General features: G+C 44.7%; 1 protein-coding gene across 5 annotated transcripts in view; it reads left to right on the top strand.

The window, feature by feature from the left end:
* The window catches only part of TTC12 (tetratricopeptide repeat domain 12), an 83448-nt gene extending 66543 nt beyond the window's left edge, over positions 1-16905 (top strand). For all 5 annotated transcript variants that reach the window (XM_089773298.1, XM_006111239.5, XM_089773297.1 and 2 more), the window contains 7 exons: positions 5648-5782; positions 6196-6300; positions 7159-7227; positions 8004-8105; positions 9576-9675; positions 14018-14243; positions 16737-16905. In XM_089773298.1, coding sequence (XP_089629424.1) covers positions 5648-5782; positions 6196-6300; positions 7159-7227; positions 8004-8105; positions 9576-9675; positions 14018-14243; positions 16737-16812 — 813 coding nt within the window. In that variant the 3' untranslated portion in view covers positions 16813-16905. The remainder of the gene's footprint in view (positions 1-5647; positions 5783-6195; positions 6301-7158; positions 7228-8003; positions 8106-9575; positions 9676-14017; positions 14244-16736) is intronic.
* Positions 16906-19143: the final 2238 nt, after the last annotated feature.

The raw sequence follows: 19143 nt of genomic DNA, 5'->3' as shown, positions 1-19143 counted from the left end.
CCAACGAATAAAAGGATCGATAGGAAGTACTTTGTCCCATCAAAAGACAACGACTTTCTTTTCACACACCCACAACCCAACTCGTTAGTAGTGGATTCAGCGCAACAACGTGCAAAGATCCCACAATACAAGTTGGGCAACGCAGACAAGGACCACAAAAAGCTGGACTCCTTTGGCAAGAAGGTATACTCCTCTTCCACCTTACAACTCAGAATATCGAACTACTCTGCTCTTTTAGCAAATCATGACTTTGACAATTACTCAAAACTGGGAGAGCTGATACCACATCTCCCCGAGTCTAAAAGATCCATCCTGAAAACAATAGTTCATGAGGGCCATATGATCGCCCGCACTGCTCTTCAAACCGCAATGGATGTTGCTGACACCGCAGCCCGAATTACAGCTACAGCGGTAGTCATGCGTAGAACCTCTTGGCTCCAGTCATCAGGAGTTCCCCGCGATCTCCAGCCTAAAGTAGAGGATCTGCCATTCGACAAGCACAAACTATTTGCAGCCACTACGGATGAAATACTCCATAACAGCAAAAATTCCAAGTCTACACTCCGCACGTTGGGCATGTGCACGCAGCCCTATAGACGCGGACGATACACCCCATATAACTCATACAACCGATACCGATATGGGCAATATAATAGATCACAGAGGCCCTATGAAGACACTAGACCAAGGCAACGAGGTCCCAGAAGACGCCACAACCAGGCCCGCCCACCAACTACCCAACCATCTAAACAGCAAATTTGAAGATTTGGTCGAGGGCCTGCGACACCCTGCTTACGATCTAGCACTACCCCAACATGGCCATCTGTTCACCCATCGTTTGCGCCCATTCCTTCCTCAATGGGAGTCCATAACATCGGACCGCTGGGTTTTGGAAATCATTCGAGTGGGCTACACCATCCCTTTCACCTCTATCCCCCCTACCCTTCCCCCTATCCCGTCCCTCTTCAGGGACCACTCTCACGAGACCCTTCTGAAACAAGAAATCGATCGACTCCTCCTCATCGGAGCAGTAGAAAGGGTACCCCGAGAGTTCCACGGGAGAGGGTTTTACTCGAGCTATTTCTTAACCGAAAAACGAACAGGGGGCTGGAGACCTATATTGGACCTCCGCAAACTGAACAAATTTCTCAAGAAACAACATTTCAAGATGGTCACACTCTCCACAATCATTCCTGCGCTAGATCAAGGGGACTGGTTTGCAGCCCTCGACCTCCAAGATGCCTATTTCCATATAACCATCCACCCCTCCCACAGACGTTACCTGCGCTTCATGTTGGGACCAGACCACTTCCAGTACAGGGTTCTCCCCTTCGGCCTCTCATCAGCCCCGAGAGTATTTTCGAAGGTACTGGCTGTCGCGACGGCATATCTCAGACGACAAAACGTCATCATATTTCCCTATCTAGACGACTGCCTCCTAAAGGGATCCTCGTACGCCGAAACAGCCTCTATGATACAGACGACCACGACCCTCCTCAGTCGTCTAGGCCTTCTAATCAACCAAGACAAGTCAACGCTGTATCCAGTTCAAGACATAGAGTTCATTGGTGCACGCCTGGACTCAGTGACAGCCCGGGCATACCTACCTCAACAACGTTTTGCAACTATGCAAGAAATTATAAATGGGATGCTTACAGTTCCTACCACCACAGTACTTACATGCCTCAGACTAATGGGCCACATGGCTTCCACCACCTATGTAGTCCACCATGCTCGCCTGCACTTTCGATGTCTTCAACTCTGGATGGCAACTGTTTATATCCCATCACAGCACCCTCGAAACAAAACGGTTACTATCCCACCAGACGTGCTGGGATCCTTACGATGGTGGACAGTGCCAAGCAATCTCTTGACAGGGGTTCCGTTCCAACAAACCGAACCCACTATCCAAATCACCACAGATGCTTCCCTGCTAGGCTGGGGGGCACATATGAACGGCCACGAAGTTCAAGGCAGATGGTCCCCAAACGAGACACACTTACATATCAATCTCCTCGAGTTAAGGGCAGTAAGGAATGCCTGTGCACACTTTGCCTCCTCCATCGCCAATCACACAGTCCGCATCCTAACAGACAACATCTGCACAATGTTCTACATAAACAGGCAGGGTGGAGCCCGCTCCCGCTCTTTATGCGCGGAGGCTATTCGCCTGTGGAACTCGTGCATCCGCAACCAAGTCACCCTCATAGCGTCCTACTTGCCCGGGGTGAACAACATCAAAGCGGATTCACTCAGCCGAAACTTCGCTTTGAACCACGAATGGGAGTTACATACGGAGGTGGCGAACTCAATTTTCCACCAGTGGGGATGGCCATCGATAGACCTCTTTGCTTCTACCCAGAACACCAAATGTCCCCAATTCTGCTCACGTGCGGGACTTGGCAAACACTCTCTGGGAGATGCCTTCCTGATCAATTGGACAGCCTCCCTACACTACGCCTTTCCTCCCATACCGCTCATCCCCAGAGTCCTGCGCAAGATCCTGAGGGACAAAGCCCTAGTCATCCTGATTGCGCCATCATGGCCTCGACAAACCTGGTACCCATACCTTCACAGGCTAGCGGTCCAGCCCCCCTACCCGCTACCGTACCGGATAGACCTACTATCTCAGAACAACGGCAAGATACTGCACCCACAACTCAATACCCTGCATCTTCAGGCTTGGCTTCTCTCTGGTTCTCAGAGGTAGAAGATCGCTGCTCCCAGCAAGTAAAGGACATCCTCCTCCAGAGCAGGAGACAGTCTACTCGGAAAACTTACCAACAGAAATGGGCACGTTTCTGTCACTGGTGTCAGCGAGTCAAAATGGAGCCCCGTGCCTCACCATTAGATACCATTCTAGATTACATTCTGGACCTTAAAGCATCAGAACTCTCTGTCTCTTCCCTAAGAGTACACCTCTCTGCAATAGCAGCATTTCATACACCAGTAGATGGATTCTCCGTTTTCAACCACCCTATTACAAAAAGATTCCTCAAGGGACTCCAGAATGTATACCCACCACATAGGACTCCACCCCCCTTGTGGGACCTAAATCTTGTTTTGAACTACCTCACCAGACCTCCCTTTGAGCCACTGACAACAGTGCCACTTCCTTTCCTTTTTATGAAGGTCTGTTTCCTCCTAGCCATCACCTCAGTCAGGAGGGTGAGCGAACTTGGAGCGTTAATGTCAGAACCTCCTTACACAATTTTCACAAAGGATAGGGTCATACTTAGACCCCACCCCACGTTTTTGCCAAAGGTCGGTACAGAATTCCATATTAACGAACCAATCGTGTTACCTACCTTTTTCCCAAAACCGCACTCGTCGCAGACAGATGCCACTCTGCACACCCTGGACATCCGGAGGGCTCTGGCCTTCTTCCTAGAAAGAACAAAACCATTCCGTAAATCTGAAAGACTTTTTATCTCCATCGCTGAACGATCCAAAGGCACACCGATATCATCTCAACGAATCTCAAAATGGATATCTACATGCATAATTAAGTGCCACTCACTGGGCAATAGACCGCTGATATGCCCACCAAGAGCACACTCTACTCGAGCCACGGCTGCCTCCACAGCCTTTCTGAGCAATGTCCCCCTAAGAGACATTTACCGGGCAGCAACATGGTCTTCAGATCATACCTTTGCTAAACATTACGCCATTCTTCCACAACTTAAGAGTGACTCAGCAGTTGCCACGGCAGTGCTCTCCACCACTGCCAAACACTGACTCCGGCTCCCTCCAACCATATACTGGATACTGCTTTGTAGTCACCTACAGTGGAGCACCCACGGGGACACTACTCGAAGAAGAAAAGGGAGTTACTCACCTTGTGCAGTAACGACTGTTCTTCGAGATGTGTCCCCCCGTGGGTGCTCCACGACCCTCCCTACCTCCCCTCTGCTCGGAGTCGAAATTACTCGGGCGGAGACGAGGAACTGAAAGGGAGGGGGATGAGTCACACTCCTCAGGAGGCGGCAAGGGCTCGAGACGCCTCCTGGGCATGCGTGACTCAACAGGGGAAACTGCTATAGAAAGCTCCGATCTGAGGCTCAGGGCGACCCTTCACCTACAGTGGAGCACCCACGGGGACACACATCTCGAAGAACAGTCGTTACTGCACAAGGTGAGTAACTCCCTTTTACATGACTGTTCAGTTCTAGGAATGTAAGAATTGCTGTGTTGAATCATCTTGGGATCCTACCATCCCAGTAGCTGCATGAAATGCCACAACTGCTTGCTGAAGGGCAACCTGCCCCAAGGGAAAGTTTTCTCCCCAATAGAGAGAGGTTGTTTTATGCTCTGAAGCAAGAGAGCAATTTTACAAAACTCCTGAAATGAAATCCTGGTTCTAATGAAGCCAGTAGCAAAATTTCCATTGACTTCAGTAGGGCCAAACTTTCACCCCATGTAGGTTCTCCCCATCTTCTCCTCCTCCAATGCCCATTCTTCTTGTGACTTTGGATACACTTGTCACTAACTAGTTCACTCTGTCCCAGATGCAATCATGCCATCGACTGATTTTATTTTACTTGTTTTTTATTTAAGGAGTTTTGGATATGAAGACAGTTTTAGGTCATGAATTAAATGAGTATGGTGGTTTGATCTTTTCTTCAACCATCATTTATTCACATTTCCAATCCATAGTCTTTTGCAGTACCAGTGATTGGCCTCTTGTTGGAATAGCAGGAATTGGTGCAGGATAGGCATGTGTTGCAATAGACAAAAATGGATATAATGAGAAGAAAAATCTCTTCTCTTTCTTCACTGTTTGAAATGAGTGACAAGAAATTGGCAGGATAGCTGGAATTCATCTGTTTTTTGTTTTTCCTTTGAAATTGTAACAACTGTCACTATGCCTGGATCTGTCCTGCTATTTTAGCAGGACCTTGTGGGGGTATGGAGTTTTCTCATTTTGAGGTCAGGGGGCAGAGACACAATTACTAATTCCACATTGGTATACATTTTCAAAACAATAAGCAGGGATCTAGCTCTGTAGCTCCAGTCAAGGTAACTTGCCAAGTATGTTGCGCCTTTGGGTACGTCTAAACTACATGCCTCTGTCGGCAGAGGCATGTAGATTTGTTTTTTTGGCAAAGGCAAATGAAGCCGCGATTTAAATGATCGCGGCTTCATTTACATTTACATGGCTGCCGCGTTGAGCCGACAAACAGCTGATCAGATGTTTGTCGGCTCGCACGCTAGTCTGGACCTTCCCCCTGTCGACATCAAAGCCCTTTGTCGGCAGCCCCGGTAAACCTCATTCCACGAGGAATAACGGGGCTGCCGACAAAGGGCTTTGATGTCAGCAGGGGAACGTCCAGACTAGCGCGCGAGCCGACAAACAGCTGATCAGCTGTTTGTCGGCTCAGCGCGGCAACCATGTAAATGTAAATGAAGCCGCGATCATTTAAATCACGGCTTCATTTGCCTTTGCCTATGTGTCTAATCTACATGCCTCTGCCGACAGAGGCATGTAGTCTAGACACAGCCAGAGTGATGTATATGAGAGGAGTAATTACAGAGTTCCTGTTTTCACAGCTAAAGCAACAAGAATAACAAAGGTGCAGCCTGCAATTCATTATTGTTTCATCACTGGTGTCCTGAATATTCTTTCTTTCACCTTTGGTTTTTCAAGAAAACTGCCAAACAGGTGAACCAACCAGCCCTTGCCCAGTGCATTGGCATCATGGGGGACCTATGTGCTGATGTAATCATCCGACTGCAGATGGCTGAAAACCAAGAATGCTGGCAGGCCTTTCTAAAGCTTGTGGTAATTAACATAATGAATACTACTAGATCAGTGGCTCCCTACCTTTTCCAGCATACTGGACCCCTTTTCAATCTATTACAATTTTACGGACTCCCGCGCCCCCCAACAATATAGCTGTGCCTGCAATCTGCACACCCCTCAGCCTGCTCCGCTTCCCGAGGTGAAAGCAGCGCAGGCTGAGGGACTTGCTTGCTGCTGGCACGGAGCCTCTCAGCTCCCAACTTTCCACAGACCCCTGCAGTACAGTCGGACCACACCTTGGGAACCACTGTACTAGGTCAACAGCATGTTCAGAAAAGATCTCAGAGCCTCTGACAATCACTGATCAGTAGGCAGATGAGTTGGGCTGAGGACATATGTAGTTTTGCACCTGTTCATTTTGAGTCACATGCTGTCTGTTCTTCTCTGTGCAGGATGACTGTTGCTCCACTGGCAATTCAGCAGGGTACCAAGAGTGTTTGTTCACAGTGCTGGGCCTGATAATGAACTTATCCCTCGAATCAAATTTGGTCATTCAGGTATGGCATGTGAGGCGTACTCACCTTCTGAAGCAGATTTCTGGTTGTTTTACCACTTACCTGGAGCCTCCAAGGTGCAGGAAGTTGCAGACCCTTTCTCTCTCATAACTGTGTATGGTTCTTATCCAGGGCCTATTGAAGTTAATTTTTGCAATCACGGAGCATTCAAATAGTCTAGGAGGCTGGAAGAGCTGCTTTGTTTATCCCACAGGTGGACACTGAGAACCTCTCCATCTGCGTTGGGAAGTAAATTTAATTACACTGCTACAGATCAGGCATATCTGCTACAAATGGCTGTTATATATCAAGCCTGCCAGTGAACCGGGGCAGGGGTCCTTCAGGAGCTAGCTCTCCATCAGTTGACATTCTGTCCTACCAAGGCACTTAGTCTCTAATCATTTTACAGAGAGGGAAAATTGGGCAATACAAAGAGAACTCTGGAATCTTTGAATACTTTTTTTTTAAACAAACATTTAGTGTCTTTTTAATATTCTGTGGCACAGAAAGTGCAGTGTAAAGTTCCTCTCACAACCTGATCAGTGAAATCTGAACGATCCTATTAATTCTCCACTAAGGAAGCATTGTATTCCATTTCATGACCTTAACTATATTGCCTGAGTGCAAGTCTGAGGCCTGATCCAAAGCTCACTGAAGCCAAAACTACCCATGCCTATAAGGATCAAGGGGGGAGATTTTCACCTGCACAATTGGCAATTACATGCCTAACTGCCATTTGTGCCTATGGAAATCTCCCTTGAAAGCTTCCCTGCCATGTGATTGCCTTCTTAATGCCATTTCTAATTTAAACTTGATTGTGACCCTTTAGATCTGAATTCCTAATTCTGTTTATTGTTTCAGGAGCATGCTGTGGATGTTAGCAGGAAGTGTTTGTTTCTACTTGGCAGTAAGGATGGAAGGATTGTGACAGTAAGTGGAACCTGTGAGCTAAGAGAAGATTGTGTAACCAGTCTTCCCACACTAAATTAGCACGTTCAAGCCTTGAATTTACTGCTGAATTGTGTAGGCCAACCTATCACACTCATGTAGATTTATCTCTGTAGCTCCAATCAAGGTAACCTGCACAACCAGGATCAAGGTCATAAAGATCCTAAACCCATGATTTTATTACAATATATTATTGCTCTAGAACACAAATAGAACTTAATTTTCTGCCTTGCTGTATTTTTGATAATAAGCAGTCCTATGGCACTTCAGAAACTAACAAATATATCATGAGCTTTCGTGGGTAAAACCCACTTCATCAGATGAGATGCTTATTTTGATGTCAAAGGCTCTGTCTTCTGTGAATAGAACAACTTTTCAGGGATTTTTTTTTAACAGTATGTTATCACAAGGATGGTTTTAGCTGTTAAAAGTCTTCCAGAGATAGGGAAATTAATCCAGAAGCAAAGCACCAACTGCAGACTGGGTGTCTTCTGTTTCAACTGTCATGCTTGAACCAGTCGATTGTACCCCCATTCATATGTGTGTATAACTCCCATTAATGTCAGCTCTTCCAAGGCAAACTGGTAGGAGCTTATGAAGTTTCAGCCAGGAATCATCTCTCCTCTGACAAAACTAATATGAACCATACTGATACATATTTTTCTTGCCTCTTTAATTGCTACTTTGGTCTTACCCAGCCACCTACACAAACAAAGGGCATGTTAATCATTGCCTTTTTCTTTTTTCTTTTTATTAAGAGAGCCATTGGAGTTCTAAGTCACATCTTGCCAGCAAGCTCAATGGCAGTAGAAGAGGCAGTGAAGGGAGGTGTGGTAAAGAGACTGCTTAGATTTTTGAAGGTAATTTACTTAACTTATTCCACTTCATAGCTCTCCCACAGATTCTGGGGTTTCCCCTGGGAGGGAAGAAATCACACGCTGTTATATTTATTGCATGTTCTCTTTTCTGTTTCTTGACCAACACTTGTAAAAATGTGTAGTATACACAGAGGAAACTTACAGGACTGACTGAAAACGGTTTATTGCTTTTTATAAATATTACATCTGGTATAAATCAGATGGGTTTATATCACTAACTGAACACTCATAAAAGTGTCCTTACCCAGTGCCCAAAGTTTCAAAGATAAAATAAAATATTTCCAAGTCTGTAAAGCCACTGACCAGTCTCCCTTCAAATCCTTTCCTAAGACTCACTGCTGTGATGCTTCCAGCAGACCAATGCCAGCTAAGAAGGTTTAGGCAGGTAGAGAACAAACACACAATGCTGCCTTCTCCTTTTCCATGTTTCACCCATCTGTTGTTTGTTGTCTTTAACTACAGCCCCAATTCTGTAACTGTGTCCATGTGGGCAGATGCTAGTGCTCATCAGTAGCCCCACTTTGGTCGGGGGGGCTCTCAGCAAACACGGAAATCCACTGATGCAGATCCTAACATAGAGAGCTTGGTTGAGAGCCCATGAAAGTAAACAGGAACTTTTCCATTGACTCTTAAATGAATGCCAGAACAAGCCAGGGGGCAATAATTTTAATGTGTCTGTATAGCATCTAGTAGATCAGAACCCTGACTGTTTGGGACTCAAGATGCTATTGTAATACAAATAATAAGTGACATGGAAAAGTACACCAGGTCCTGCTGTTGTCATGGTAATGAAAGAATTAATTCTCAATTTTGAAATGAATCCAATACCAGAGCTTTGGCTTTACACTCATACCTGTGTGTTCTGTGCAGGGAGAAGGATGGCTTTTGCCACTTTAGTTTCTGTAGTCTTAGATATCAGATAACATGCCCCATGTGCACGTGCTTAGAGCTCTTAATTTCAAAACAAACCAAACCAAAAAATATCCATTGGGCTGGTGACTCAATGGGAGATACGTTAGCTTTTCATCTCTGAAGTGATTTAAGATTGCAGTGCTCACAGAGTAGAGAGAACCAATGAATTTCATACATGGAAGTATAAAGAAAGACCTTTGCTGGGTAGTAAATCTAGCTCTTTGATGGATTTATTTGCTTATCAGCTATTCTTTTATGACAATGCTCCTTTAATATAAATTTGCATAGCAGATTTATTCCTGTGGGTGTACATAGCCCTACTAAAGGTCAGATTATTATAGCATGAAGGTTTGAATCACTGAAAATCCATGTCTGTGCATAGTTATGAGCTGGTGGGTTTAAAGAGCGATGGAGATTATAAATTATCAGCACTTCCTAAAAAGGTCTCTCAATTTGTGTACTTGTGAAGTTCTTTCTATTCTTGCAAAAGTTGTGTGAACTAAATTATATATGTATTGTTATATCCTAATTGAAATCCAGGCTGGTGGACAGATCACTTCCAGTTATGCTATAAAGACCCTTGCTGTGTGTACTCGAAGCAACAGCCAGGCTCGAGAGGAGGTGGTGAAGTCAGATAAAAGTAAGTGACAATTTTATTAGCCAAAGATTGAATGCAGAGGTTTATTCCAAGGTTGCCATCACAGAAGCCCTCTTTCCTCTAGAATGGAGGTGAGCATTAATTCTGTTTGAACTCCCACAAGGATACCAGCATGTTTACAGAACAATGCGTCATTTCACTTCCTGGCTTAATGCTTCATTCTTCTTCCAGCCGTGTGCAAGTGGAAATGTATCCGAACATAGGATATGTAGGCTGCACTTCGCTGAGTAAAATGGCTTGATCTGTAGATCTCCAGACTTGGAGAAATACATTGAACTATGTTTCTCTGGAAGGAAACCAGTCAACAGTTTATTAGAAAAGGTTAAAAAAATAGGTTCCAATTTCCCATTGAGGGTAGCTGAAGAAAGTTATTTACAACCATCAAAGTGGTCTCACTTTTAGAGGTGGTATGCAGCTCCAGTTCCCTTGGACAGCAAGTTTGGAAGGCTGGCCTAAGTGAAATAACAGAGGGAGTGTCACTATCAAATGTTTCCTTTGTATTGTCACCTTTAGGTATTTCTGAGTTATCAGCACTTGAATATGTAGCTTGTGGTTGCATGCAGCACCACTGTTCAGAACATTTTAAAACCTAGCTTTAGTTAGTCCACCCCAGTCTACAGAAACTGTGTTGTGCCTAGATGGTTGAACCCGGCCAGCACCTTTTGGATCACTTGGTCCAATGGCCTATGTTATTACTGGACTCTGTGGAAATGTGTCTCTACTATTCCTGAAGATTGCCATTGTTGTAGTTGAGCTTCTCTTTGCGTGGCTATCTCAGATTGGAATTATGCCTCATTGCATTGACACAGATGCCAGATGTCTCATCTTTCTCTTTCCTCTTCTTGGGCATACCACCTCACATTGATGATCTCTGCTCATATGAAGTATCCCTTTCCTTTCTGTCAAATTAACACTCTGGCTCTCTGGAGGCATCTTTATAGAATTTTCATCCTGCTCCTTCTATCTATACAAGTTTAGCTCACCTCATTGTGTATCACAGTCATATTAAGAATCATCCCTCATGTAGTACTCTTCACTCTTAAATTCTGAACACTGTACAAAAGTTGGCAGGTGGTTTTTATCCACCATTTACAGATGGAGAAACTAAGCTTGAGAAGAGTCTAGAGATTTGCCCAGGGTCACCTACCTAGTCAATGTGAAAGATGAAAGTCGAATCTAGATCTCCTGACAAATCCACTGGGTCTAACCTGCTGCTTCTTTTCTCTGTCTGGTAATTTCAGATGCAGAACTGAGTAAAACTGTCCCATATGGCTGAGTGCTTTAGAGTTTCCTCTAGCAGCCTGGGGCTGCGTCTACACTGCACCATTATTTGGAGATAACTAGCATTATTTTGAAATAACAATGAGAGCATCGACACAGCCATTCCGTTATTTTGAATTAATTTCAAAATAACAGATGGCTTATTCTGAAATCTGTAAACCTCATTCTACGAGGAATAATGCTTGTTCTGAAATAGCTATTTTGAAATAAGGCGTGTGTAGACGCTTCACTTCTGCTATTTCAAAATAGCCCCTCACCAGGGCCATTCTAAGTTATTCCTCCCTAGTGCCTCCTGGGGCTCTAAATAGAGATAGCACGTCTACATTAGGGATGCCTGCCTCGGACTAATTTTGAGGCTTCCCTGCAGTGTAGACGAGCTATTTTGAAATAAACTGTTTTGGAATAACTATTTCGGAATAGCCTATTTTGAAATAAGTGTGCAGTGTAGATGTACCCCCAGAGACCTCAATCCTAGTTGCGTGACTTGACATTTATTTGTCAAGGAGAGACTGAATACAGATCACGTTGATAAACTCAAAAGATCATTTAAGTCCAAACTCTGCTTTTCTTTCCATTTTGTTCGGCTGGGTAATGGGATACAGTACAGTGCCCTATTAATGTGAGCAGATGAAGTGACAAGGAAAGAGAGTAATGAAACTGGGGTTTGTTTTCAACTTCATTCTTGTGGGGGGCTTCAGAACAGATCTCTAGGTTTTTAGGTCTTTATTTCTCACTGGCCAAGTACAAAGAAATCCTGAGAGAATTCCTTGCTGGCAGCTGCAAGGGAAAAACTTGAACCCTAAGGACTCTGGCTAATTAAAAGCCCCCTGGAGCATCTTCTCTCCTTTGTATACCCCATATTAAGTACTGTTAATTGATGCGGTGTGTGGAGAGAAGCTTCCTTTTTTTCCCGATACTTATTATGCTACAATGTGCTGCTTTCCAGCCACGCGCTGGGTGTTCATCTTTTGCTAAATCACATTATATTGTCAGCTCAGTTTAGCAGCCCAGATTTGGTTTTGCTGCTGGGAGCACTTTTGGGTCAAACTGTAGTTCTCTGACATTCAGCTACATTCCAATCAGGCCAGCAAGTTCAGCTTTCTGAAATGGATCATTGTTGGTGCCCCTGCTGCAGTTTGGAGCAGCCCAGCTTCTCCGAAGCTATTGTCACAGCAGAACAAAAGGGAAAGCATGATGTGATTAGGACGAACAGAAGGGACAATGTAAGAAAATCACAGCAAATTTGCGTAGCCCTTGGGGAATCTTCTGCAGGAGAAAGACATCACTTTTTGTTTTTTGTTTTTGTTTTTTTAAAGCAGTATCTCTGAATGCTGCTTTGATTCTGTGGCCCTAAGACAGGGGAGTCCAAACTTTTTTCAAAGAGGGCCAGATTTGATGAAGTGAACATGCGTGAGGGCCGACCATTTTGCCTGACATTCTTCGAACCATTAAAATTAAATGCAAATTAACTATTTTATGCAAAGTTTATTGCAAACGGCATACTTTTCATTTTGTCACATGGATGACAAATCTAAACAGGTGTTAAATCACTCTGCCTTTCATATCTGAAGGCCAGATGAAAAAAAATCCAGGAAGCTGAAATATGTCAGGAACATTGTAAAGTACATTACATATTATTGGTAATAAAGGTTGTCTGTCAACTTTTAAGTTCAAAAAATATGAACAGGAACATAACACCAAGTATACATGTTGTGTCCAAATATATTTATAACTGATTTAGACCAACTGACATTAACTGAGATTTTACAATGTATTCATCTCAATACATATGGATTCGTTGGGGGCCATAAAAGATAGATATTGCCAAATTACCTGTGGGGCCGTATTAAACCGGAACACGGGCCACAATTGGCCCGCGGGCCGGACTTTGGACATGCCTGCCCTAAGAGATACTGCTGCTGCTTGCAGGAGCTGCCAACAACACCATGGCTCTTTATTAAGATAATGGGCCAGATACTCTGCTAGTGTACATTGGCATAGCTCCCCTGGAGCTGGCAAAGCTGTGCTGATTTAGGCCCACTGAGGATCTGACTCTATGCATTGCCTTGTGGGTGGGTGGTATGGCCAGCCTGGGGCTGTAGATGCCATAGACTGAGCTTATGTTGCTTGGAGTTTGAATTTCACATTTGGTTCAGGACTCCTTGGCTAGCAGGCACAGAGCGAAGGGAGGATGCTCAGGGGAGAGAAAAGAGATCACACTCAGAATGGTATTAATTCTCTGCATGGGAAATAAGGATGTTAAAATGCATGTAAATAGCTAACCATGTAACCACTGGAAAATTCACATGGGGCAGCAGCCAATTCCCTGAGAGCCAGTGTGTGCCCAGAGCTGGCTTTTAAGCTGGCTCCCCATGTGTGCCAGCTCTTGCCTGCTGCCCCACACTGCTGCCTCTGTATCAGATGGCAGCAGCCCAGAGTGGCAGCTGACTCCCCAGGAACTAGACTAGGTGCCGCGTGTAAACATTTGGGTAACGGATAAGCTCATTCATATGGTTATCCATTTAAACGGCTACACTTACATCCCTAATGAAAATGGCATCTGGCCCTCAGCTCAAGAAGGGGAGGTGGATGCATTTCATTCCCTCCTGTTCCATTTGCCACTGAGCTGTGATTGGAGACTACATTGTTTATTCTGGGCCAGGTGTCAGTGATGCTCAGCGAAGTGGGCACAAGCAGTGTGGTTGACAGTCTCCCAGAGCCTAAGAGCCTGTGGTTGGCTATGCACTCCACAGAGCAAGCAGCCTGTGACTGCTCCCACAACTGCATCTTGGGGTGGAGGCAACGCAGTATGTTGCAGCATTGTCATGCTGCATGCTCCTTGTTTTGCTGAGCCCTCCTTTAATTTGCATTTTCTTTTCTGCCCAGTTCTCAGAGCTGAATAGTTACTGATGCCCGCTTGGTATCAGGTGCCGCTACTTCATTCTACCATCAGTATTCAAAGAGCTATTTCCACCGGGGCCTGGCCCCCTGCTGTACTTACAATGACCCCTCCCCTCCAAGTTGTTCCTTTCTCTTCTCACAGAGTTTGATGTGTTACTGAAGCTCTTGGCCTCTGAGAATGAGATTGTGGTGGGGAATGCTGCTTTTTGCCTCAGCAAATGCTTCGAAGTACCTGGAGCTGCATCGTCCCTGCTGAATTCCAACGTTGTGATGATCTTATTAAAACATGCAGGCGGTGAAGCCAAAGAAACCTCAGTGCAGGAGAATGCGGCAGTTGCTTTAGGAAAGCTCTGTACTGCCGAGCCAAGGTATTATGGGGCAGATTATTATCCCTGGGCATCATCCAGCCTGTGTGACATCTTCCTAATAAAAATCAAGGCAGCCTGGCATGAAAGACTTGCCAGACTCCTTATAGCTAGAGTGCTAACCCTGCCACCAGTGGTCTGTGGGAAAGATGGGTGAGCTGGTATCAAGGACTTAGGCACACCATTGCTCCCAGAGCCATGAAGATACCGTGTATGTTAGAGATACTGTGAAAAAGCCAGCAACTTCTCTCTAGCTGGGAGTCTCACCAAGATTTTGTGCCTGAGTGCTGCCTGGAGACTCCATATTTCATTTCAGTCATGGCTAGTACATCATTTAGTGTTCTCATCTCTCTATGCTCTCATCGGCTCGTAGGGTGGCTGAAATCTCCCTTCCCTTCCCTTCCCTTCCCTTCCCTTCCCTTCCCTTCCCTTCCCTTCCCTTCCCTTCCCTTTTCCTTTTTTTCCTTTTCCTTTTCCTTTGAAGGAGGGATTGTCTCCTCTCCCTGTTTTCCGTGTGCTGATCTGGGCAGGGATGGGAATTCTCTGAAAGTTCCCCCACCCACATCTCCTTGGGCAGCACCTGATAGGGAGTGCAGAGCTCTCACCCTCTCTCTTGAGTGTAGGGACGGATGGGACATGCTGTCAAGTTCATAGTCGGTTTGCTTGGAGCCTTGTGGGTAGCTGCAGCGGCACAGACTCGTTCCTCCATTGCCAGAGCTTCTGGAGCATCATTAGGCATGTGGTAGCTTCACTCCGCTGCAACAGATTCACGGGCACTGGCTAGTAAAGCTGGCCTGGAACTTTGTGCAGCAATAATTGATAGAAAAGCTTGCTTTCCACAAAATCAAAATGTTCTGCCAGAATAATTCAGGGTATGTCTACACTACCACCCTAGTTCGAACTAGGGTGGTTAATGTAGGCAACCGAAGTTGCAAATGAAGCCCGGGATTTAAATATTCCGGGCTTCATTTGCATCTTGCCTGGCGCCGCCATTTTTAAAGCCCCGGTAGTTTGGACTCCGTGCCCGCGGCTACACGCGCCATGGAGTAGGTAGTTCGAATTAGGATCTCTAATCTGAACTACTGTTACTCCTCATGGAACGAGGTGTACTGGTAGTTCGGATTAGAGAGCCTAATCTGAACTACCTACTCCGTGCCACGTGTAGCCGCGGGCACAGAGTCCGAACTACCGGGGCTTTAAAAATGGCGGCGCCCGGCAAGATGCAAATGAAGACTGGGATATTTAAATCCCGGGCTTCATTTTCAACTTCGGTTGCCTACATTAACCACCCTAGTTTGAACTAGGGTGGTAGTGTAGACATACCCTCAGTGTTGTTGGGAAACTGTTCCCAACTCACATGCTCCTTGGAATCCCCAGCTTTCAGGCTCCCTGGACAGACTGGCCTGGAATCAGGGTTTTCTGCTTTTCAGCAGCCCAGATGCTCTGGGAGCCTTGATTCCTCCTTGGTGGGCTGCGAGGGCTTTGGGGTGCCTCAGCGATGCTTTGAAAAGGTCAAAACAAAATGTTAAATGCTCATGAGTGAGTGTGACAGAATGGGGTAGGGCATCCAAGGGTTTAAGCTGGTGTGATATTTGCTCACGGAGTAACTCCAGCCAAACCCATCTAGCTGTAGTCAGTATCACAGTGCAAGTATGCCCTTTACTTTTGCTGCCTGCAGAGTGTTAACTGTCCAAGTTGCCTTGCTGTGTGAATGGGCCTATGCATTGCACTGAAGCCAGGAGACACTGGACTTCTGTGGTGTTCGCTTTGGATTGCTTGGACAGCTTTCTGGGAATTGTTTTACAAGAATGTTGCTTCTGTTGAAAGAATGGAAGGAGGAAGTATGATTTGACGAACTGTAGAGGTCAGAGAAGTGACTTGAGAGGAAAACAAGAGTGTAAATGTCTGGAAAGAATGTATGCAGAGAGACTGAGCGGTGCTAGCAGACCACGTATCACCCCTTAATTACTATATATCCTGCAATCCAGTCATAGGAGCAGAGCATGAACATACTAATATACCTGTTGAGCTACAATATAAAGATCAGTGGATAAGGTTTAGGCTTCCCAATTGATTACTTCACTCCTGCCGGTTGGAGCAATGTTCCCAAATTGATACCTTTCAGCAGAGAAAATATAACACAAACCTTTGATCAGAAGCTGCTATGAAGTCAAAGGGATAGACCTCACTCTACTACTTCTGCTAATCTTAGATGTCTTCCACAATAGATTAAAGCCCACTGTGCTGCTTGGACATTTTTGTAAAGTATCTCTTTGTGTTTAATGCTTTTTTATTTCTTCCTGCTGTGTGGAGAACTGTAACATAAAAGCATTGTCTTGCTTTCCTCTTATGGGGAAATCTATTGGATATGGCATTAACATTTCCTGACAGCTTGTGCATGAGATGCAATAGGGCAATGGAAGTTAGATTTCTTGCATTGTCAGTCATATACCATCCTCGGCATCTGACCCTTGCTTTCTTTTGTGGTTGTTGCAGGCATATTCTTCGACTGCGGGAACTCAATGGAATGGCAATCCTTAACTCCTCTATGAAATATGTGCAAGGTCTTTGAATTCCCCAAATGTTTTTGAGAATAGGCTGTTAATATTGTGGTATTCTATTTGCTGTTGCTTATGCCTTCTCTAATAAACATTATTCAAAGAGACTAGACAATCTTTCATCCCATTATCAAAGTGCAGCTCCCATGTCCAGGGGAAGGAAAGCACATTCATTGGCACCATAGCACCTCTAAAACCAGATCTGACCTCTGCTCCAAATAGTCCAGTTTCCAGTCTCTGATAGTGGCCAGCACTGGAAGATACAAGAGTCCCCAGAAGGGACATATATGGAATAACCTGCGCTTGTTCCTAGCCCGGTCAGTCAATGGTTGGCTTAATTCCTGATGCCTGAGGATTGTTTCAAATGTATGGAGCATAATGGAGGATATTCTCTCTACCTATGTAAATATCATCTTTTTTTTTTAATTCTCCCAAGCTCTGTCTCAATGGGTAAGTCTACACTGCGGGGTTTTCCGGGATACCTCCATGCAATTTATGTAGCTTTTTCAGAAAAAAACTATAGTGTAGACCTACCCAACGAGATTATGGCAATGACGTTCACAGGGTCATTATCAATTGACATCAAAACTATTCATGTATCAGTGTTATGCTTCCTGCCTTTCAGTTTCATCATTTCCATTTGCTTTTGTCTTAAATAGGATCATCCAATTTACCTTCATCAGCTTTCATTATTTTGTATATCTCTGTCACATCCCCTCTTATTCATATCCTCTGTAAACTCAGCAGTACCAATACTTTGTATAATCAAACACCGTATTTAAAATATAATAATGCAAATATCATGTGATTCTCTTTTGTCTGTTTCCTGAAGTGATTGGCCTTGAGTTAGTGGCTATGCAAAACTCTTATCTGGCAAACTATTCTGTAATGAATTCTTCTAATCTCTTCAAATTAAATCAAGCCATAACTACTAACCATTTCAAGATCTGGCTGAGAAAGAAGCCAGTGCATCTAGACACTGTTTTGTAGGGGCAGCACAAACCACATAACTGAGAGGTTTGTTTAAAGAGATTTGAAATATTCACTATTAAGAGGCAACCCATTCTATGCATACACACACCTCCAAATCTCTGGTAAGAGTCTGCAGAACCCAAACTAGGACAGGACAGAATTCAGTATCTTTGCTACATGTTTAGCTTTCAGCTTGTGATACAGAAAATATATACTGTGTATAAAAGCAGCACGCATGTAGGACAGTCTTATTTGCTTTTGAAATAGACTCTTCCCCTTTTCCCTCCGTGACACTTGTAGATGGCTATTATGTTTGTAATCTCTTCCCTTTAGAGTAGTGGCTGTCAAATTATATATCATTATCTTCTCCTTAGAGTAGCAACTGAGTACACTAATCTTTCCTATTTGAGGGGAAGGAAATGCTGCTGCACCTGGGTTTTTTCCCCTCTCTCTTTGGATATTGTTCATGTTGTAATCTAAGTGCTCGGATGGTCTCATTCTTAATCCTCTTTTCTTAAAATGCAGGGATTAATTTGCAGATTGCTTGGGAAATCAACTAAACAAACGTGTAATATTACTGCTCGGTGTCTGACTTCTTGAGAAGTTGTGCCCTCTTTAAATTTGCACAAGGCATTGCTTAAAAACTAGATTGACATTGGTATGCAAAGGCAGCTGTCAATGAGCAAGTGTGTTAAAAGCTCAAGAGCGGATGCACAAAGTGAGCTTCTTAAAGCCTCAGGCTGGGATTTTCAAATGAACCTAAAAAGTTAGGTAGGTGCCCAGAAAGGAGTTACTGTTATGGGATTCTTATAATGCTACACAGATTATTAAAAGAGGGTGTCCTGCCCAACCAACCTATCATCATCTCTGCCAGCATGAAATGAGGAGTCGCAGCATATAGCGTGAGAAGCCAAATTATCACCATTATGTGCAGTGTTCCATTTCCTCCCCTTGATGCTGTCAGCTCTGTTGTAAAAACAAGGAGGAGTCCCGTAGCACATCAGAAATTTATTAGGGCTCATGGATCTGCGGGTAGGAGGGTGTTTGCAGAACTGCCCTAAGTCACAGCACATGAAGCCTGTTTATCTGTGAGCTTTGCGGAAGAGTGGTTCCCACTGCACAGGCACATCTGGCACCCCAAAGTCGTCTTTTTTTCCAGGTGTGGTGCTCACCGTGACGTATTGTATGCGATGACTGTGGAATCAGGTGCTGTGTTCCCGCCGCTAGATGGCGTACTGGTTACTCATATTTAACTCTTTAGCCCTGAGGGTATTCAAATAGTTTAAGTTTGCAGGAAAAGTATGTCAGTTGCCTTTACTTAGGAAAACCATGCAGGTGACAGAAAAGGCAGAGCATAGATGGGTGTCAGCAGC

This window comes from Pelodiscus sinensis, chromosome 25 (assembly GCF_052426305.1).
Source record: "Pelodiscus sinensis isolate ZL-2025 chromosome 25, ASM5242630v1, whole genome shotgun sequence".
NCBI lineage: Eukaryota > Metazoa > Chordata > Testudines > Trionychidae > Pelodiscus > Pelodiscus sinensis.
This window is presented reverse-complemented; position numbering and strand designations above follow the sequence as displayed.